The sequence below is a fragment of the Danio rerio genome, chromosome 23 (assembly GCF_052040795.2).
Source record: "Danio rerio strain M-AB ecotype USA chromosome 23, GRCz13ab, whole genome shotgun sequence".
NCBI lineage: Eukaryota > Metazoa > Chordata > Actinopteri > Cypriniformes > Danionidae > Danio > Danio rerio.
Genome location: NC_141043.1, coordinates 4615670 through 4640000, shown reverse-complemented (window position 1 = coordinate 4640000; position 24331 = coordinate 4615670). Strand labels below are relative to the sequence as shown.

At 39.3% G+C, this 24331-nt stretch overlaps 2 protein-coding genes across 8 annotated transcripts in view; both read right to left on the bottom strand.

Moving 5' to 3' along the window:
- The window catches only part of raf1a (Raf-1 proto-oncogene, serine/threonine kinase a), a 778989-nt gene that overhangs the window by 181023 nt on the left and 573635 nt on the right, over positions 1–24331 (bottom strand). The window lies entirely within an intron of this gene.
- iqsec1a (IQ motif and Sec7 domain ArfGEF 1a) overlaps positions 1–24331 on the bottom strand; it is a gene marked incomplete at its 3' end in the record, with an annotated part of 122680 nt that overhangs the window by 60285 nt on the left and 38064 nt on the right. For 2 of the 5 annotated variants that reach the window (NM_001386597.1, NM_001386598.1), the window contains 3 exon segments: positions 8926–8960; positions 14141–14167; positions 23270–23858. In NM_001386597.1, the coding sequence (NP_001373526.1) occupies positions 23795–23858 (64 nt within the window). 5 annotated transcript variants of the gene reach the window in all.

Sequence of the window (24331 nt, the reverse complement as noted above, 5' to 3'; positions counted from 1 at the left end):
ATCGTAAAATAACAGATGTTAAATTACAGACATTTATAGTAAAATAACAGATGTTAAATTACAGACATTTATCGTAAAATAAAGGACATTAAATTACAGACATTTATCGTAAAATAACGGACGTTAAATTACAGATATTTATCGTAAAATAACAGATGGTAAATTACAGACGTTTATCGTAAAATAAAGGACGTTAAATTACAGACATTTATCGTAAAATAACAGACGTTAAATTACAGACATTTATCGTAAAATAACAGATGGTAAATTACAGACATTTATCGTAAAATAAAGGACGTTAAATTACAGACATTTATCGTAAAATAACAGACGTTAAATTACAGACGTTTATCGTAAAATAAAGGACGTTAAATTACAGACATTTATCGTAAAATAACAGACGTTAAATTACAGACATTTATCGTAAAATAACAGATGGTAAATTACAGACATTTATCGTAAAATAAAGGACGTTAAATTACAGACATTTATCGTAAAATAACGGATGTTAAATTACAGACATTTATCATAAAATAACGGAAGTTAAATTACAGACATTTATCGTAAAATAAAGGACGTTAAATTACAGACATTTATCGTAAAATAAAGGACGTTAAATTACAGACATTTATCGTAAAATAACGGAAGTTAAATTACAGACATTTATTGTAAAATAAAGGACGTTAAATTACAGACATCTATCGTAAAATAACGGACGTTAAATTACAGGCATTTATCTAAACGTTAAATTACATAATTTTCCTTAAAATACCAGCCGTTAAATTGCATAAATTTATCTAAACATTAAATTACAGAAATTTACCATAAAATAACAAATGGTAAATTACAAATGAAAAATTTTTTAAAAACAAAATGAAATAAACTGACATCATTTCATATTTCTGCCCCTAATGTGCCTACAGTTGGTTACAATTGAAAATGCTTCCTTCTTTTGACCACTGGGTGGTGCTTTAATCATAGACTTTTTCCGCAAAAATATCTACACGCAATTTCCAGCATGGCCAGCTTTAGGGTAGCAATACAAAAACAATCTAAGAACAGCATAGTCTAGCTATTATGTTTAACAAAATCATATTTAGTGTTATGCACCTTAAGGGGGTTTAGTTTTTAATATTTTGGTTGCCTATTCGAACTAAATGTTTCCACAGGTGCTGTAATGTCCTGAGTTTAGGTGAATTGTAATTGTATTTGCTCATTTGGTTTCCTCAGTAGTAAACATGCTTTTCCACAATAGGTTTTAGAAAAGGTATTGTTGTTTTTATCCTTTTGAAAGGCACTTCAGGACTCTGTTTATCAGCACATATTTCTCTAATTAATTCACAAGTATTAGATTTCATCAACTGGAACCCTATTTATCCACTATCAACCACACTGATAATGGACATCTGGAAACAGGTTTGACCTAAGAGGGTCAGCCAGTAAAGTAGATGTCTCTTTAGTGCTTCTGTCTCGGGTTACAAACCATCTCTTCCTGTCTGGACTCTGTCAGCAGAGGTCCTGTTGTGTTTAACAAGAACACTGAGACCAATGAGTCCAATGAAAACTTGACATACATGCTCTTTTACTCTGCTTGACATTCATTATGCATGGCATACGCTTTATTTGTTGACAATAATTCCTATTCATCAGCAAGGTGAGAACCAGATCGGTTTTAACAAATCTCTGGTGGGGAACCATATTTGTTGACACTGATTAAAGTATTTTTTTTAATTCGCTTTTAATAACTCCCAGTAAAGCTCCAGGGTTCTTCTGATGAGGAGTTCGATGAGGGTTAAATAAATAAATCAAAAAGTGTACAATCCAAGTAGTAATAGAAGATGTTTGGCATTAGGATGAATCGGTTTTAAATATTACTCAAAGTATGAATAAAAAGTAGCCCTTTTAAAGTAGCCAGTATTACGCTGGGAAAGGTTGATGCGTCTTCGTTATAAGAATGGGTTTTAACCACAGCGGTTCGAACTGAAGTTCTGCCAAGTGACTAAAAAGTTATCAGTATGATGGTAAAAAACTGTACATTTCTAGTCAAACCATTCTTCTGCAATCTTATACCAAAAACGGAAATAAGGGCAGTGTTAATAGCTATAAATGTGGGAGAGCGTTGATATTATGTGATTGTATTGTATTGCAATATGGAACAATTAAATGTTGATGTTAAATCAAAAATAATTCACAAATACTTGAAAATAAGATGATTTATTCATTCATTCATTTTCTTGTCGGCTTAGTCCCTTTATTAATCTGGGCTCACCACAGCGGAATGAACCGCCAACTTATCCAGCACATTTTTACACAGCGGATGCCCTTCCAGCCGCAACCCATCTCTGGGAAACATTCACACACACATTCACACACACACTCATAGACTACGGACAATTTAGCCTACGCAATTCACCTGTACCGCATGTCTTTGAACTGTGGGGTAAACCGGAGCACCCGGAGGAAACCCACGCAAACGCAGGGAGAACATGCAAACTCCACACAGAAACGCCAACTGAGCCGAGGATCAAACCAGCAACCCAGCGACCTTCTTGCTGTGAGGCGACAGCACTACCTACTGCGCCACTGCTTTTATTACTTTTACTTTTATTTAATTAATTACAAAATAATTGTATCAAATGATAAAATATGAAATGATAAAACATATGACATGAATTGTACCCAGCTTAAATGTAAAATTAAAGTTACCAGAGGTAGAAGGAGAGACACAGGGGGAGGGAGAGACAAAGAGAGCAGGCCCAGAAGTTAACCTGATTGCAGTAGAGTCAGAAAAGATAGACTCCAGAGGAGGAGAGGAGCAGAGCAGGAGAGAAACAGACCAGGAAAAGACAGTTTTACACCTATTTTGCATCTTTCTTGACCATGTGACTAAAGCCCAAATGCTGAGACACTCAAACTGAACAATCAACATGTGACCACATTATATAACCCCCAAAGTCCACACACCAGGCCCTGATCTTATCAGTTTCTGCCTTTGGAGTCAGTATGGACATTCTTGAGTCAAAAAGACATGTTTTGTCATATAAAAAAATGCATATGATAATTTAGCCTCTTACAACATGTAATTTCTGCATGTGTGTGTGTGTGTGTGTAAACGTAACATTCTGTAGTGCATTTAGTTATTGTTTACGGCTATTTTGATCATCCTACATTAAACATCCATCATCTTCTCATCAGTGACATTTAGGGCCCTATCATACACCCGGCGCAATGGGGCACAAGGCGCGATGCAATTGTTGTTTGCTAGTTTCAGCTTGGCGCAAGAGTCGTTTTGGTGTTTAGCTCCACGCTGTTTATATAGCAAATGCATTTGCGCTCATATGTGCGCCCATATATAGGCGTTCTGGTCTAAAAAAGGAAGGCGTTCTGAGGTGTATTGCTGGCGCGTTGCTATTTTGAGAAACTATAATAGATTTTTCAATAGACCAGAACAAAGTCGGTCTATTGTCCAGCACAGAGCGCGTTAGTTGTGCGCCTCGCTTACACACTGCTTAATACACACAAGATGTAGAGCAATACACAGGGCCAGACAGAATCTGCTGAAGTTTTTTGCTATTTATGCAGAGAATTTTGGTAAAAATCTGTGGATTTCGGTGGAATTATTTGGGGACTATCATAACTAAATTCTTAATATATGAAATAAAAAGTAATACCTTTTTAACTTTTATTCAATGTTTAAATGCAAATTCATTTGGTAAACAAAGCAAGTCTCATATAATATCTCTACTAAAAGACAGAAAATATTACTTTACAAACTGTGTTGTATATAAATCAGATGAACATTTTCATATTAGTCAATAATATTGCTGTAATAAATAAAAAACTGAATAAATTTAGATTTACACACATTTACTCAAGTAAATAAACAGATTCAGTGAAGGACAAAAAATCTGCGGAATTCTGCAGAAAATCTGCGAAAAATCTGAGCGCCAAGATTCCGTGTGCGCCTAGCAATAACAAATATCTTTACATATGAAAAAGAATTAAAATATTAAGGATATATATAGGATATAATAAGGATATATATATATATATATATAGGATATAAATATAAAGGATTAAAATGTTACAAACATTATTTTCTAGCCTACATACATTTAAAAACCACTGCCACTGTTTTCTTGCTAGTGAAGCGTTCAGTTACGCTTACAAAGTCATCTTGTAAATAACAAATGCGCTTATGGCGCGACGCAACTGACTCTTAAAGGGAATGGGAGATGAGGCTCTGATTGGTTTATTCCATAGACTGTAAAATATATGGACGTAGTGTCCGTGACGTCACCCATAGGTTTCTAAAGAGCGCGAAAGAAGCCACAAGTAGGCGCGGCCAACCGTCGTCATTTTGTTTGCGCGTCATCACACCCTCAGCGGGATACCAAACAAGGGCAAAGAGGCGGAGAGTGGGCGGAGCTACAGACACCTGCTGGCATTTTGCTTGGACCTGGTTCAGACACACTTTACTTTGGGAGAACGCTTAATACTTCATCACCTGTGACTCGTTTGTGTTCTGACCACTTGTGCTTGGCTGTACACTATATCAATAAAGTGTTTAGACTTTTAAAAACACTGCTGTAATACATTGAGCCACTAAACATTTTTCTTATGATGTTTTTCAACAGGAGGAAAACGTGAATTACTTCCAAACACTTCAGATATGTCTGTGTTAGTTACTGTAAGACTATTGATGAAATCCAGCATAACACTGTATGACAACGCTTCAGATGACTGTTCTAGAGCCCACAGCTAATCAATCTGACAGATTCTGGAGTGCATTACAGCTCTAAATATAAATATTAACCATAAATGATCTTAAATAAAACAAATACATGTATAGAGATGGTATATAAGTATATAACTTTACTCACATGGGAAACGGAGGCCACGTGAATGGTTTGTGAGCACAATTAAGTGCACTCAGCAAGCCATGCCATCTAATAATTGTAGGAAACAAGTCCAAAAGGCAACTGACTGTGTAAAGCCACATAAAACAACACAGAAATACGATGAATATGCCGAGTTCAGTGGCTAATCTGCAGTATTCAGCTGAGGTGACGTGACGGCGACCAGCGAGACCTAGCTGTCACTCAAGTGACCACGCCCTTAATTATGCAAACTTAATATATCTTTATATATAAGGAAACGGATGAGTTATAAAAAAATTCACCCCCTCACAGTTGTCATGAAGGGTAATATTAGCTGTATGAACCAAAATCTTTTTTTGTACCAGGCTGTAAACACCTTTTTTTCTGCTGTAAAGTTGGCCATTCTAACAGTGGGCTCAATTGAAATTTGCTCTGTTTTGGAGCCAGGAGCGGCCAGGACTAGCGGAATTTCGGATGAATTGCAGTTTTAGTTACTTCCGTATTGGCTTCCTAAGGGAGAGCAGGATGTTGTTGCTTGGTTTATTCTCAAAACACACCTATAACTCATTAAGAAAATAAGCTCAACCCTTTTAGATCATGTGCCATGGTGCAAAGCAGATTTTTCCATCCTTATATTAGCAAAAGTGGATTGTGACACGCCCTGAAAGCGTTTACGCCCTGCGTTTTGCACTTTACGCATGGACCGTCAAAATAGAGCCCTCAGTCTCTAGGTCATTGCGTAAAAAACAGGGGTGTCAAACGCAGGCCGGATCAGGCCAATCTTGGGTAACATGATTTCCATGAGGATCAAACAGCCAGATTAACTCATCAACAACAACAGACATTTAAAGGCAATGATGAAGTCTTCCTGCCTAATGCCAAAAACAGGACAGAAGAGCTCAAGGTCATGGAAGATCTGCAGGATTAACAGCATTTTCAGGCCTTTTCAAAGGATCTACATAAGGCCCACTGGTTCTTGCAGGAGAGATGCCACTGAATCATTCATGAGAATATCACATTCCCTATCTGACCAAACACTGGACACCCTCAGGACAGAAACAACACGTCTGCCGCTCATCAGCAGCTTACATAAGGCTTCCTCAGCTACTTAATGGCCAGTAGATGGCGCTGCAACACTTCAAGAGGAAGAACCCGCACTAAACTACAGTGTGGCACCAGGCAACACATCTCTAAATACACACGGCTTCAAAGCAGATCTACAGTTTATGATCTTGATAGCAGCATGCCTAATTTAGTAGATTAGAGGTGATCAATAATAAAAAGAGCAAAAAGGAGATTTACTGCACTGTATGTGCTGCTTTGTAAAGTTCTCCATGTGGATGCTCTGTTGTTCACTTTTGCATTGACTTTCAATAAAGCTGGGTTTATGAATTATTGTGTTATTCATGCGTTAATGAATGTTAAGATGCTTTCCTACAAATGTATATAAACGCCCTACAGAAATACTTTTTTATATATATATATATATATATATATATATATATATATATATATATATATATATATATATATATATATATATATATATATACAGTTGAAGTCAGAATTATTAGCCCCCCTGAATTATTAACGCCCGTGTTTATTTTTTTCCCTAATTTCTGTTTAACGGAGGGAAAATTGTTTCAGCACATTTCTAAACATAATAGTTTTAAAAACTTATTTCTGATAACTGATTTATTTAATCTTTGTCATGATGACAGTAAATATTATTTGACTAGATATTTTTCAAGACACTTCTATACAGCTTAAAGTGACATTTAAAGGCTTAACTAGGTTAATTAGGTTAACCATGCAGATTAGGGTAATTAGGTAAGTTATTGTATAATGATGGTTTGTTCTTTAGACTTTCGAAAGAAAAATTAGCTTAAAGGGGCTAATAATTGTGTCCCAAAAATGTTTTTTTAAAAATTAAAAACTACTTTTATTCTAGCCGAAATAAAACTAATAAGACTTTTTCCAGAAGAAAAAATATTATTAAACATATTGTGAAAATTTCCTTGCTCTGTTAAACATCATTTGGAAAATATTCAAAAGGGGGCTAAAAATTCTGACTTTAACTATATATATATATATATATATATATATATATATATATATATATATATATATATATATATGAGATATATATATTACGGGATTTTGGACAGTTTGGGCTGGAATCATTCAAGTGTATCTGGCAACACTGCCCATCATTTTCTCATTGTAATGTTGTGCCGTGTGTTTGTTTAAGGTTTTTTGCAGAGGGAAAATCAAAAAACACTTGCTGGATCATTTTGTTTGTAAAGTTAATATTAATGTGAATATGTTAAATGCATCGGGGTGGCTGGGTTGACCTGAATTAAACATTATCAAATTGGTGAATAAAAATGTTTAAAGAAAAATAATACAAACACTGTACAAATGGATTCAAAAATGGCTTAAATGATTAGGGTAATTAGGCAAGTTATTGTATAACGATGGATAATTTTGCTCCAAAAATGTTTTTTAAAAAATTAAAAACTGCTTTTATTCTAGCCAAACTTTCTCCAGAAGAAAAAATATTATCAGACATACTGTGAAAATTTCCTTGCTTTGTTAAACATCCTTTGGGAAATATTTAAAAAAGAAAAAAACTTCAACTGTATATATCAGGGGTGGCCAACCCTGTTCCTGGAGAGCCACCTTCCTGCAGATTTCAGTTGCAACCCATATCAAACACACCTGCCTATAATTATCACGTGATGTTCAGGTCCTAATTAATTGGCTCAGGTGTGTTTGATATGGGTAGCAACTAAAATCTGCAGAAATGTGGGTCTCCAGGAACAGGGTTGGCCACCCCTGGTATATATGATTTACAATTTTGAAGTGGATATATATATATACATATATCTTATTTGTACTATTTAAAGCACAGATGTCTGAAAAAGGCAAGTTAACTAATAGTCCAGCTCACCTTTTCTTAAAATCTAAAAAGTTCGGTCAAGTAAAACTTTGATATAGAAGTTGTGTCAACACATTCAGTCCAGTTAACATAACTTAAAATATTAAGTTCAAGTCATACGTGTCAATTTATTTCAACATTATCTGATGTTGAATAAATAGGTTGGATAAGTAAGCTTTCCCTTGGTGCTGGTTTGGTGGGATGGGACATTAGTTAGATGAGATACAATAAAATGAATATCTGGAATCGAAGGGTTCCAAAAAAAAAATCCAAATATTGAGAAAAATCCCCTTAAGTGTTGTACAAATGAAATCCAGACATATCCAACATTTAAAACATTGCTGGATGATAATAGAGTTTTGTGGTAATGTGGATATGTTTTGGGTAAGGCTGGACATAAACAACATTCATTCATTAATTTTTCTTCAGCTTAGTCTCTTTATTCATCAGAGCTTGACACAGAGGAATGAACCACCAACTTATCCAGCATATGTTTTACATAGCGGATGCCCTTCCAGCTGCAACCCAGTACTTGGAAACATCCATACACACTTATTCACACACACACACACACACACACACACACACACACACACACACACACACACACACACACACACACACACACACACACACACACACACACACACACACACACACACACACACACACACACACACACACACTACAGCCAATTTCGTTTATCCAATTCCCCTATAGCGCATGTGTTTGAACTGTAGAGAAAACAGAGCAACCGGAAGAAAACCCATGCCAACACCGAAAAAACATGCAAACTCCACACAGAAATGCTAACTGACCCAGCCGGGACTCATAAACAACATACAAACATAAAATATATAAAGAAGTTGTAATTACCCCAATTTAAGCTGTTCATTTGTTGGGAAACGAATGGGAAAATGAGGAAACAAAACTAATATGAAAACTATGTGTGGATTTTGAAAGATTTTGGTAAAATCCCAGTGCTTATTAGTGATTAAAATGATTAAACGATGCATGTAAATGACGAATGAATAACACAAGGAGGCCAGCACTCTTCCAGCAATACTGTATGCTCAAATACAGAATAAAGCCAGTAATTGAGAACTGTTGTTGAACAGGGAGATCAATTTGACAGGTGACATCTTGTCAATTAAAACTAGGCTGATCAATATCAGCAGCATGCGGAATGAAAAATGGACAGCTAAAACACCTGACAGTGTCTATCAATGAGAAAAGAGTTTACTGTGGCCTACAGCCAACCCCCAACACACACACATACACACACATAGTCAACAGTGCTGTCCAGATGAGTGTTTGTGGCTGTTTCCTGTCAGTCTGAATGGCTCTGACTGCAGCGCTCCAGAACTCTCAGCCACAACAATATATACTGTATGAGATTCAACAGAACACCACTGGGGAAGAAATCCACAGCAAACACACTCGCAGTATAGCCATCCTTATGAGGACAAGTTATCTTTTCAGAAACATTAAGATTTTTATACTGTGCAGAGAGTATTTTGTAATATTTTGCATTTGTATGATTGTTTTAGGCGACGTAGTGGCGCAGTAGGTAGTCTGTAGGTCGCTGGGTCGCTTGTTCGAGCCTCGGCTCAGTTGGCGTTTCTGTGTGGAGTTTGCATGTTCTCCCTGCGTTTGCATGGGTTTCCTCCGGGTGCTCCGGTTTCCCCCACAGTCCAAAGACATGCGGTACAGGTGAATTGGGTAGTGTGTGTGAATGAGTGTGTATGTGTGGATGTTTCCCAGAAATAGGTTGCGTAAAAACGTGCTGGATCATTTGGCGGTTCATTCCGCTGTGGTGACCCCGGATTAATAAAGGGACTAAGCCAGCAAGAAAATGAATGAATGATTGTTTTAAATATGCATATATTTATATTATATTCTGGGAGTTGAGTGTGCAGCAACCTTTATCACCCAGAAACAAGTCTGAGCGGATAAAAAAGCTGCGTTGTTTACATTGATGACGTGTCTTACTGCCTGCACACCTGCTTGTTATTCGACTTAAATACTGGATTATTTAAAGCACGCCATCCTCAATGCATAGCTTCATCCCAGGATAAAGTCTAAGGCCCTGTTTACACTAATGCGTTTTCGTTTTAAAACGCATAAGTTTTGCTACGGTGACGCCATCCGTCCACACTACTACGTTTCGGAGCACCGAAAACGGAGCGTTTTGAAAACGCTGGAGAGGCTGTTTTCATTCTAAAATGCTGCTGCTCTGTCTCAGTGTGGATGAGGGAAAACGGAGACATCTGAAAACGGAGGCGGGGCTGCTGAGATTTCTTTATTCGCCAAGCCCCTGTCACATGACTATAACACATGGCTTTAACGCTACCGGAAGACAGTACTGTAAACAACAACACAGACAGAAATGGGAGCGTTGTTTGCAATATTGTCTGTTTTAGGCGCCATTGTGCTGTTATTCATTTGTTACATTTAGTAACAACTCGACATCGTCGTCTGTCCACAAAATACCAAATGCCAAGCGAGACACATGCTTCCTGTTAATACTAGAACGCGCATGCCCAGAGTGCGCAAATGGTCACGTGATATACGTTTTTGGTGGCATAATGTGGACGGAGATATGTTCAGAGACGCTAGGTGTAACGCTAGTGTGGACGCGGATCGTTTTTGATCTAAAACGCCGTTTTAAAACTAAAACGCATCAGTGTAAACGGGGCCATAAATTCTTGTTTTGTTTTGTTTTTATTGGCAGTGAAAACCTTCAGACATTCTGTCAATTTGGTCAAAAAGATAAGAGGAACATCATTTAAGACAGTGACTGTTATGTTTTAATTTGTGGATACTCACAAATACAACAGACTCTTGCTTTATAGAATAGAAATATATATATATATACATATATACCTCTATATATATTTCTGGAAACGTTTTTTATTTTGCAGTTTCTGCTCATCCACTAGAGGCCACTGTGTACGCTTTCTTGAGATCTCAAATTTCTCTCGTGAGTACGATTTGCGCCTGCTGTTCTTGCGAAAATCCACTAGAGGCTGCTGTCTCTAGTCTGGCCATACATTTTATATGTGATATATGAAAACAAAAATACGTACTTAATGTACATTTTAAGAATGAGCCTTTGTTCAGGGCCGGCGCGTCCATAGAGGCGGCCTTGGTGGGAGAATAGAGAGGGTGTCATCCTCAGCAGTTATACCCACACCTTGGCAGAAGAATAGAGAGACAGCGTCTGCGTCAACTCCCTCACCACCTGCGTCCTCAGCAGTTATACCCACACCTTGGCGGGAGAATAGAGATGGCGGCATCCGCAACACCTCCCTCACCACCCGCATCCTTAGCAGTTATACCTACGCCTTGGCGGGAGAACAAAGAGGGCGGCGTCCACGACATCTCCCTCACCAACCCTCAAATGACGTTAATATTTGGTTGATTTTAGGTGGTGTTAGAACAATATATATATATATATATATATATATATATATATATATATATATATATATATATATATATATATATATATATATATATATGTGTGTGTGTATCTACAGGGACAGTAGACAGGATCATTACTAGCCCGATTGGGACAGTGCCGCCTTGACACTAAAGATTAATTTGTCTGTGACTATTTGTCAATTGCGTGCATTTTAAGTTTGTGTTTTTAAGTCTTTAAACACTACCTTCTCTGTGATATCGTAAACACCATATTACTTTTCCGTTCCTCTTATCTGATTTAATGTTTTGAACATGCATTTTTTTCCCAGAACCTGGTAACAACCAGTATAGCGAAGAAACGGCAACATGGCGACAACATCAAATTAGAAAGCTCAAAGAAAATGTCTGTATCTAATGTCTTGGAAGCATATATTGATGTGGGAACTACACGTAAGTGATGTTTTGCACAATTTGCCGTCAGTTTGACAAGCCAACCACCTTTTGTTAGATAATTTCGAACTGCAATAAAATATCTGCACATTTTCACACTGCTTTTTCTGTTTGCATAACACTTTAAAAATGTTAATAAATGTATAATGAGCAAAATTTAAAGTATTGAAATTCTAGATTCACAGACATTATTTTTGATACATTATTTAAAATATATGGCTGAAAAATAGCTATTGACCTTTATAGCTACTGAAAATTTTAGCAGGGCAAGTAAAAATCTGAACCACTGGCCCGATCAGACCAATAGAAAAAATCTTTAGCGTTGAACCCTGATCTATATAGATTGCTGCGATGAGTAATTTGGCTGTTTTCAGCAGATGAAACATGACAGAAATGTAAATACAGCCATTCAGAAGCACAGAATAGTGCACTCACTGCACTCCGACAAAATGGTAAGGTTTACAATCTAATTAATACACATTAAACCTCTTTAGCATTATTAAATGTACATGCTGAATCACTGATATGTGTTAGCTTGCACTGAGTCACAGTTCTAAAGTTCAATTTTTAAATGGTTTATTGTATTTTCAATATCTAAGGTGAACTATCTGCTGCTGCTTTCAGTGTTATGGCAATAAATGTTATAAAAAATGGTGTTGAAACTCACATTATTAGCATTTAACACTGAATAAAAGCACATAAGGTGTACCTGAGGTGATCCAACACAATCTCACGGCAATTCGTAACTTTTTCATTTAGTGGCTAATTCGTACAAATTCGTACGATCTAATTCGTACATTTTAGTACGATTTGCGTATCCCCCAATGACGGTTGGGTTTAGGGGTGGGGTTAGGTGCCACGCCTTCTTTTTAAAATCGTACATTTTCTTACGACTGAACTCGTACGAATTCGTACGAATTAGCCACTAAACTGCCAAAACGTAAAATACTTACGTTTTCTCGTGAGATCAGGCTGGGTGATCAGTGTTAGTTTTCTGTTGTTCAGCTACAAGAAATAGAAGCTCTTTCTAAAATACAAGTTTCAGGTGTTAATATATGTGAAAATATTCCTTCAATCGCATGCTGTTGTTTTTATGTTAGAACATGTTTTAAACCAGTCTTACATCAGCCTTTAATCAATATATTAAAACTCTTAATAACAAAAACCGTTTCCAGAATTAATAAAAAAAGACAGTCACAATTAAATAAATGTGTTAATATCCTCACTGACGTTCAACATTCAACAGAATGAAATAATCATTGCAGGACTTTAATCCTCAGTGACACTTCAGATATCTGATTTGCTCCAAGCGACCCATGATGAACATGAAGAACTAAAGTCATCAAACTCGTGAGTTTAGCATTTATAAGACCAAGAGTAAGTGCTAAACGAAAGGAAAAGAGATTCACACTCACATCCCTGGCAGCAGAAGACCACTGATGTCAGCTAAAGAAGCAAATACCTTCAAACCAGCAATCACAACTTCAACGCTAAAGCGTGTGAGAGTCGAGTCCCGCTCGAGGAGGCAGAATCTGCTGCAGGTTGAGACAGTCAGTAAATAAGTAATGGCGTCTGCCGTCTCAATTGAGCAGATCAAGTTTTCTGAGGTCTCCGATGTCACGCTGCATCTTTACTGATAGTTTCGAAAAACATCCTCTTCTAGCTCACAGAACGTCCATTTCAAGTGGTTTCACGGCTCTTGTCTTTTTAATATTGGCTTTTCTCTTATGGTCAAGCCAATGAAAATGTGATATGATGCAGTTGATTGTAACCAAGGCTGGGGGGTATTCCAGAAAGCAGGTTACAGTTGAAGTCAGAATTATTTGCATTATTAGCCCCCATTCTTATTTTTTCCCCAATTTCTGTTTGACAGAGAGATTTTTTTTTCAACACATTTCTAAACATAATAGTTTTAATAACTCATCTCTAATAACTGATTTATTTTATCTTTGCCATGATGACAGTACAGAATATTTGACTAGATATTTTTTTCTATACAGCTTAAAGTGACATTTAAAGGCTTAACTAAGTAAATTAGGTAAACTAGGCAGGTTAGGGTAATTAGGCAAGTTATTGTATAACCAGGGCCGGAGCAAGCTGAACTGCCGCTCTAGGCAAAGGACGGTTATGCCGCCCTCAACCCTAAAGTGAAAGCTGGGGGTGGTTGTCGAGGGAGCTGTCGCGGACGCTGCTCTTCCTATTCTGCCGCCCTAGATGCGGATATAACTGAGGGCGCGGGTGGTGAGGGTAGTGTCGCGGACGCTGCCCAAGACGCGGATATAACTGAGGGCGCGAGAGGTGAGGGTTATGTCGGGGACGCCGCCCTCTGTATTCTGCCACCCTAGGCCACCCTAGGCAGCCGCCTAGGTCGCCTCTATGTATAACGATGGTTTGTTCTGTAAACCAGTGGTTCTCAAACTGTGGTACATGCAGACCCGTGCAGGGGGTGGGGGTGTTGTTGTTGTCGCGCGCGTACTGTAAAGCGGGGGGAGGGGGGTGGGTTGAGCGCGCATACTCAAGAGTGGTGTTGTCGCGCGCCTACTGAAGGGTGGGACGGAGGGTGTGTCGCGTCGCGGGGCACTTTTGATCATTTTGGAAGGGCACTTTATATCCAAGACTAAAAACGGCATGTGCACTGCACAGGTTGAGCCCTATGTGTGCACGTGCCTGAGTACATGTACCAATAGTGGTACGCAGGCTTACTTCTACTGGTACAATGAGAAATCACTGAGTACTGAAAGAAAAAATATAAATAATTGTAATCATTTCATGCGTTCGATAACACCGATGTGATCAACATTGGCTGTTCTCTGAAGCCTACGATCAACGCGCTGTGCTTAAAATGTTTATTGTAGTGCATCCCGTCATCAGCTGCTAAAAACAATCCAAATGACGCAGAACTAGAGAAAGAGGTGCGTGTTGCTTGCAGAGCAGACATGCGCTAGAGCAGTGGTCCCCAACCCTCGGGCCACAAACCGGCACTGGTCTATAGATCAATTAGTACCGGGCTGCACAAAAAATTATGAATTATTTCCGTTTTATTTATTATCTGAGCCTGAACAATCATTTATTTAGAAAAATATTTTATTTAGAAAAATGACCGTATTCTCTTGTTACATCTCGGTCACTTGGAGATCAAATTTTAACCCACAGGGTAGCTTTAAGCGTTCACACTTAGCTGATGATTGATAATAAAGCTAGTTTGGCGTGCTGTCCCGGGAGAGAACCCTGAGCTTATAAGATCCTCGAGCCCTGGGCTCCCTCCCGTTGCAAGGCGAGAGGGGAGTTTGAGCTCAGGTAGATCTCGATGACTCCCCCTCCTCCTTATTGTAGCTAAGTGTCAGAAATGGATGCTGAAGGTGTACTCAGAGTTTAGCTAAAATATTTTGGATTAATTGTTAGAGTGCTTGTTTTTGAACTATGGGAGGAAACCGGAGGAGCTGGAGAAAACCCACGCGACCACTGGGAGAACGAGCAAAACTCCACACAGAAATGCCGTCTGGTTTGGAAAGGAACTAAACCTGCTGTGAGGCAACAGCGCTAATCGGTGGCCACCGTGATGCCCGTTTGAAAGAAGGGAAAGTAGGGTTGGGTGTGGGGGGTTTCTTCGAGACGAAGATATTGAGATGAGAAAAGTCTGGTTATTTATAGTGAGTTAAGGGTCGTCTGATAGGATAATCAGTTATTAGCTAAAGTTGGAACAGCTGTGAACAATCATAATAAGCACGTGATCCTCTCGAAATTTGTTTATAAATAAACTTCACAAAATGAGTAGAAACTGCAGCATGACGCGCTTGCAAATACGCAGTTGAAAACATCTAAACTTTTCAAAATGCCGCTCCGCGAATCACGTGGTCAAGTTGTCAATTTTAACAAATATGAATATGCCTCGTTTTCGAACTGTGCAGCGCTGTAGCTGCTAAATTTGGCCAACTACGCTAATTTATTTCAATAGTGGTCATTTTGGTGGAACTTGGAGAGACTTTTTTTTTGAGGTGGTACTTGGTGAGAAAAGTTAGAGAACCACTGCTGTAGACTATCGAAAATAATATAGCTAATAATTAAAGGGGCTAATAATATTGACCTTTAAAATTGTGTTTAAAAAATTAAAAACTGCTTTTATTCTAGCCGAAATAAAACAAATAAGCCTTTCTCCAGAAGAAAAAATATTATCAGACATACTGTGAACATTTCCTTGCTCTGTTAAACATCATTTGGGAAATATTAAAAAAAAAGAGAAAAAAAAATCAAAGGGGGCTAATAATTCTGACTTCAACTGTAAGTCCACAAATGTCACTTTAAGCTGAATAATTGTATATTGAAAAATATCTAGTCAAATATGATGTGCTGTCATCATGGAAAAGATAAAATAAATCAGCTATTTGGTAGTAGTTATTAAAACTTATGTTCAGAAATGTGTCATTCCCTAAACAGAAAATGGGGAGAAATATACAGGGGGGCTAATAATTCTGACTTCAACTGTAAACCATAGACAATTTTTGTTCATTGCACCAATGCGTGCATCGTATTTTAGACTTACACAGAATATTCAATGAGATATGTAGGGCGGGACCACCCATTGGGAATTGATTGAACGATGAAAAGTGAGCATTCTGCACCCGCATGGACTCGGGAACGAATGAAAGCTGACAGAGGATCATGACCGCCCTCCTCAAACACCAATGACACCTACATGTACACTTCACACTGGCACAGAGAATGCCATCCTGATAGTATTCATAACCTCACACCAGTAAAGCTCATCATGTTAAATAACTGCCTGGACAGATTGTACATCAAGATATTAGACTGATCTCAACGCCAACTGGATAACCAGTAACCCACATGGCCAAGGTGACATTAGCGGAGAAGTCTGACTATGAAACCTGTCAGGTGCCAAACGTTGGTCATTTTCTGCAGACCACTCGCACTTACCTTTTGAAGAGCGCGCTGTTAGGCTGCAGGCACAAAAACTGCCAGTAATCCAAACACAGAGCTTTGAATCTGGACATTTTGAAAGATGAAGGCTCCGTCACGTGGAAGAAAGATCAAGCTTCATTTTTCACCTGAGAGACGGGAGCCGGAGCCCGATGCAGCAGAGATGGCACTGCCGAAATGAGTGTGAAGATCCAAACACACATGACGCTCTAGCAGTCCAGTGGCAATGGAGAACCCAAAGCATCCTCAAAGACGAATGAGGAGGAGGTCGGGCGTTCAGCCTCTCGATAAGGAAACCAGGTCAGTCAGAGATCTGCATCAGAGGATGGAATCTCTCACACACTCGTCGATGGGTAACTTCCAATCTCTTCCTGCAGGATTTTCCTCGGCTGTTCCCTGCGAGTGTGCTTCTTCCACCGCATCCATCAAGAGATCCCCACCTATATATGCTGAATGCCGGTTGCCTGGCAACAACATCACTACTGAACTTGCAAATGGTTTGCTGACAATCCTCTGGTGGTCGGGCTGTCGGAGGGGAGGGACTCCCTCGTGCTCAGGAGTATGATGTCATGTGCAAACCGCTTTAATTCTGCTCACGTGAAGTGCAGAGCAGCGTTTCACTTCATTTCAGTTATTAAAGCTCAAGTTCCTCCCGAATGACCGTTATCGCTGGGGCAGAATCGATGCGCTGCTTTCTTTGTAATTGGTGTGACTGACATTTGATGAGGCATTTTAGAAGCCAGTAGATGTGAATTTGATTAAGCTGAAATATTGGACAAAAACATTTGTGGCATTTCAGTTATATGAAGAAAAGAGAACAGAATCATCACTTCCTGATAAACTACCAAAGTTTTCTGCAGTAGGAGACGCCACTGTGGGCCTTTTTCTTATGTAATAAATGACTTGCGCCTCAGAATAGGGATGGCTGACGTGAAACTGATGTTTCGACACAGTGTCGAGATCCCGAAGCGCAAGTGTTTCGAAACACTGCATCGAAGCATGATCCGAAGCACCCAAGTCACGTGACTTAAGTGTTTCGAAACACCTAGTCACGTGACTAAAGCGATTTAAAGTATCGATCAGCTTAGAAGCATTTCGAGACCTGGTGAATCCTCATTTGGCTGGCAAAGGTCAAGAAATAACCTCTGTCTCGTATGGCCTAGAGGACTGTGTGTGTGTGTGTGCAAATTGATCTTATGATTAGCATGATGTTTTGGGTTCGAATCCCGACTTGTACAAATACTCTGAAATCATGGTTTTATGTATTTTAATCATGTTTCTGTTTTGTGTAGCCTAAATATGATACAGCTGCTGATACGCCATCAATATAGCATCATTTTTGTTTCTGATCTACCAAAAACCCTGTTTTAAGACCAAAACAAGACATATTTATTCACAAATTGTTCATTCGGATATCAGACCAATGTTGAAACAAAACGATACAAGAGCAAAGCATTACCAACTGGTATTAAAGCATTTCAAAACAACTGTGACAGCCTGGCTTCGACACTTACTATCCCGGAATGGAAGTCTAATACCTTAACCACTGTACTACGTTACTTGAAGGGTTACGCATACAAAGTGGGGTTTAATTCCTCAATTTGTGCAACTGTTCTTTGCTGAAGCAGTTTCAGTGCAATACATAAAAAATGACCACTAGATGTCACTGTAGAGTGAGGTTTCTAAACGTTTCGAAGCTTCGACACATTTGCTTCGACTGTTTCAGTGTTTCACGAAGCCTCGCTTTGCCCACCACTACCTCAGAAGATGAAGCCGGAACGTAATATTCAAACATAAGATCAGGCTTCCAGAGTTCTCACATTCTATCCCCTATCCCTCAACTCGAACCTCACAGGAAACAACTGATATTTTACATTTTCAAAATACTTTTTCCCCATGGGGATTAAAACCATGTCCCCATGTGGCCAAAATTTACTGGTTTTCCTATACTTGTGGGGACATTTGATCCCCAAAACATGAAGAACGCAAGGTACACACACACAGAGAGAGAGAAAGAGAGATGCACTAGCAGATTATCAAAAATAATAGACCCTTTTCACATTTCCGGGTTTCTCAGTAGCGGAAGTCATCATAGTTGGGATAACTTAGAGCACAGAGATTAGGACAATTGGTGGTGCTAACTCCACACATAAAGGCTGAATTAACCAATTAGGGCTCAAACCAGCGACCTTCTTGCTGTGAGGTGATCATGCTACACATTGCGCCACCGTGACACTCTACTTTCTTTTCAAATGTGTAAATAGAAATCTTTTATAATTGTGAATGGTGCAGAACTCTTCCATGATGTTATTCAACCGCAGCGTTTTGTGTTGTGTGAAGAAGATGTGTCATCGCTCATCCGTTGTCTTTATCAGTTTTAAAATGATGAGAATCACACTGATAATAGCGCTTAACATCGTGACAGAACATGAATATGCTTAAATGAAGGTGTAAACTGGACTGTCAAGCCACAACAATGCTCATCAGAAAATGGTGGAAAATCCAGAGCATCTCTCTAGCTGAAGATCAATCCACACAACATACAAGCTATTGCTTAAAACAGAGATGGAGTAGTGTGTCGCAACATACTTTTCATTCTTTGATAGGGGTGTCACGGTTTCGATTTTTAATCGAAATCGATCGAAATTTATGCTCAATTTCGATTATCGAATCAAAAAATAGAATCGTCGATGCTGCCACGCCCCCATGTCACGTCAGCTTGGCTTGCCAAGCGGGAAAAAAACTGGCTTGTTGAAGTGCTTGTTAAACTGCAGAAGCAGGAGACCCGTCGACAGAGCTTAAACCCTCTCCTCTTTCAATGAAGTCGCCGGTGTGGAAGCATTTTGGATTTCCAGTGAGTTATGTTGACAACGTTCATGTTGTCGACAAAAAAAACACAGTTTTGCAAGCTCTGCTATGTACGTATTATGTACGGTTCATCCGATAGACAACACCGGCATCACGATCCTCCGCCCGCCCCGTTGCAAATCCGCTCGCGGAAAATGCACATCACGTGACCACACAGACACAGACGCACACACAGCCATGCGCTCGAGACAGCAGGTCCAGGCAGTCAGAGGACTGCTTCAATCTTTCACTCACTTGTACTTAATCATTTTAGCGAACACCTCAGATACTGTTGGCTGATTCCTGTTGGTTGTGCGTCTTTTTTACCGACGCCATTATAACGACACAGATCACTGCCTATTCACGAGTCCCGCAGAAAAAGTGATTGACAGGTGGTAATAATGTGTGTATCTTGCCTTTATTCATTTACTGTATGATTTATTTATGGGTAAAACAAAGACCATCCAGGTCAGGTAGTTTAAACGGTAGGCTACAAATAATTAATTGGTCATTAATTAATAAATTAATTATTCATAATCGAAAATCGAATCGTGCCTTTAGAATCGAAAATGTAATGGAAGCGAGGATTTGGAGGATCGTGACACCCTTATTGTTTGATGTAATGTGTTAAAACAGACACTCTATCCCTCACTGCTCTTGACTGAAGGACTTTTGTAGCTATAATTAAAGCTTTTTCTTACAGTGAAGATGCTTAAAGCACAGTTTGATGTCAGAATTATTAGCCCTCCTGAATTATGAGCGACCCCTTTCCCTCAATTTCTGTTTAATGGAAAGAAGATTTATTTTCAACCCATTTTTAAACATAACAGTTTTAATAACTCATTTCTAATAACTGATTTATTTTATATTTGCTATGATGACAGCACATTATATTTCACTAGATATTTTTCAAGATTCTAGTTTTCAGCTTAAAGTGCGATTCAAAGGCTTAACTAGGGTAATAAGGCAAGTCACTGTATAACAATAGTCTCTCCTGTAGACAATCAAAAAATATATTGCGTAAGGGGGCTAATAATATTGAGCTATTAAAATAGGTTTCAAAATATTTAAACCTGCTTTTATTCTAGCCATAATAAAACAAACTGTTACAATCTCCAGCGATCATAACTCCATAGATCGCTGGATCTCACTCACAATACCTGCGTCCCAAATCGCATACTTATTCACTATTCTACGCCATTTTGAAGTATAAATAGTGTAAGTAGTGCGTTCACACTGAAAACTCTAAAAATAATAAGAGCACTTTAATTACCCGGATGATGCACTCATTCAGCCGCTAAAATGAAGTGTGGAATGATGGACAATTCACGCATGGTGAAAGCAAAATTCTCCTACGAGAGTGATTATAGCGCCTCCCAATGGTGAATGGGGTTATACTCACGGCAGGTATTATTTGATAATTCGTTCGTTTATTTCACTGATTTGGCAACCGTCAAACGTCATCAGGGAAACGGTTTGAATTTCCGCTTAGTAAAAAAACATTAGTGTGCCATTTGGGACGCCACTACATACATATACTATCCTGTTGAGTGTGTAAATGCACAAGTACATAGTGCATGAGTGCATAGTGTATAGTGTGCCATTTGGGACGCAGCTAATAACTCATGGACTACAATTCTGCCATTTCTGGACTACATATTCATTCATGCACTCTGGTCACACTCATACATGCTTTCTCATCTAGACTGATTGCTCGCACCACCTGAGGATTGTCAGAGACTGATTGCACACACTATTTAAGCCACACACTAATCTATTCAGTTGACCGAGTCTTGTTTACTGTAAGTAGGACTACAACGCGGTTCCTAGTCTTGTTATCCTGTGTACCGACCTTAGCCTTGTTAGCCTCCCTGTCTAAGTCTGCTGCCTGTCTTACGACCCCTTGCATGTTACTTCGACTACGATTCTGGATTGTCCTCACACACCTGTTTGCACCCGTATTGACCATTGTTTGACTAAGAATAAACCTGCTTTTGGATCCAAACTCCAGTTGTATGTGTTATTCCCCGTTGTTACACAAACCTTTAAAAAAAACAAAGCCTTTCTCCAGAAGAAAAATATATTATAGGAAATACCATGAAAGATTCCTCTGTTAAACATCATTTGGGAAATATTTATATATAAAAAATTCACAATAATTTAAGGGCAAATAATTTTGACTTTTTGAAGGATTATCAGTTGATTACAATTATGACCAAAATAATCGTGATTATGATTTTTTCCATAATCGAGCAGCCCTAAATTTATCTGTAGTGCATGTGTTTAGACTGTGGGGCAAACCGATGCACTCCACACAGAAATGCCAACTGGCCCTGCCAGGACTCAAACCAGTGACTTTCTTTCTGTGAAGCAACAGTGCTAACCACTAAGCCACCATGCTGCTATTTGGACTAGAAACAAGACAAAAAAAAAAAAAATAGCCGACAGCTAGCTCCCTGCAACTCTCACATGGTCGCCCACTGAAGTTAAGCAGGGCTGAGCCTGGTCAGTACCTGGATGGGTGACCACATGAGAAAAGCTAGGCTGCTGCCGGAAGTGCTGTTAGTGAGGCCAGCAGGGAGCGCCCAACCTGCGGTTTGTGTGGGTCCTAATGCCCCAGTATAGTGACGGGGACTCTATACTGCTCAGTGAGTGCTAGAGGTGTGAACCTATACTGGTCTCACGGTTCGGTTCGGTTACGATTATCGTTCAATTCGATATCTCGGTGCATTGACGATGCTTTTCAATACAGTGTTATATTTTGGGGGGAGGCTATAACAAGCTGTCTGTATAAACACACAGCACCTCACTGTCTCTCATTCAAACACATACACAAACATAGACAGCACCAAAGAAACAAACAAACACACACACACACGCACGCACTTAAGCCCTCACAACAGGGAGAGCTCGCGCTGAGCGGAGCAGAAAAACGGAAAAAACGAAAAAAAAGAAGCACTTTTCCGACGGTGCCTTGCTGAGAGCTCCTCTCAGCGCGAGCTCTGCCGGCTAAACAAATATTGCGAGGGCTTAAACGGAGCAGTGCTCGTTATATCGAGCGAAAAAAATAAAAAGACAGCTGTGAAACATAACCAGCTTTGTCTTTTTGCAGGAAACACACTTTAGATCTTTTTAGGGTAAGAGGTATTTGAGTTAATGCCGTCTATAACTGAATGTGTGTCAGGAATTTTGAAAACAAAACCAACTGAACCGCGCTCCTTTCTGGCGGCCCCCTGGATATACAGCGCCCTTAGCATTTGCCTTTGGTGCCTATGCAACGGGCCGGCCCTGAGTGGGCTGAGTGTTGTAAATACTCGCGCTCACCTCCCTCGCGACAGAGCGCACAGGAGATAAATGACGTCAGTACATAATAACTGGTTATGATTATTACTGAACCGATACCTTATTGTCCGCGTCTGCATCGCGGTGCACCGAAGAAACAATCAATTTAGACACCCCTAGTGAGCGCCGTCTTTCGGATGAGATGTTTAACCGAGGTCCCGACTCTCTGTATTCGTTAAAAATCCCAGGATGTAATTCGAAAAAGAGTAGGGGTTTAACCCGGGCATCCTGGCCAAATCTGCCCAAAGGCCTCTGTCCATCATGGCTTCCTAACCCTCCCCATATCATAATTGGCTTCATCACGCTGTCTCCTCTCCGCCAATCAGCTGGTGTTTGGTGTGCGGTCTGGTGCAAAAATGGCTGCCGTCGCGTCATCCATGATGGATGATGAGATCCCCCCCCCCCCCCACCATTGTTTAAAGAGCTTTGAGTGCCCAGAAAAGCGCTTTATAAATGTAAGGAATTATTATTATTATTATTAGTGAGAAAAAAACGCACAGTCCCACAAATGTTAAATGCCAAAGAAAAAGAGTGCAGAGAGCGTCAAAAACAAACATTTTTTATTTAAATCTTGTTACACATTCAGGACAGTATGATACTGAAATCAGGGCAAAGCAAATACAGCTGTGATACAGTAACTGACATTTAAATAAATATTGCTTTTCATGTCATGCATCGCTCTGAGTACTTAATGAAACGGTTCTTTCTCCACTCGTCAAAATACACTCAGCTCTTCGCTTTAGAGGTACACGTTGCACTCAACGCATTCATAAATTCTAGCACTACACTTGTGCTCTTCCAGAACTTATAAATGATCTACTGATTTCCATTTGTTGTACGTGTGGATGCAGCAGCACACGCTGATGTGTATTCCCCAGAGAAACGCCTCAGGAGATGGACGGACGGAGGCATGTGGAAGAGGGAGAGAGAGGACAGATCCTTGGCTGGATGGGATGGGATGTTATTCCTGCTATCTTGAAGGGCTGCTGCTTCCAGACGGAGGACAGCAGAACTGATGCAGCACATTATCATCCCTGTGAGAGAAGCACACTATAAGAAGAGCAACTCCAGACCAGTGCTGCTGCTGGCCCAAAACACTTGTACAATTGTGCTCATACAAAGCTGTTTAACATCAGAGAGAATAGTAAAGGGGTGCGTTTCCCAAAACCAGTGTTAGGTCACAAGTAGGGGGGGTGCGATTAACCAAAATTCAATTCAAAATTAAAACAACACAGAAACAGCAGGAACCGTTTCCACTGAGAGGTACAGTATGGTACAGTACGGGCCACCTTTGTCAGGCTTGCGTTTCCACTACCTAAAGGGTACCCTTTTGGTGGTCGTGGTGTATGACAAAGTTTCAGTCAACGTCATTTTTACTTGAGGAAATGTCCCAGTAAAGCTGTACAGGTTGTTTACATATCATATGAGAAGCACTTCTCACAAAACAGATGCTTTACACACATAAATACTTGTGTATAAATGTTCATTACTAACCTTTCTATGAGCA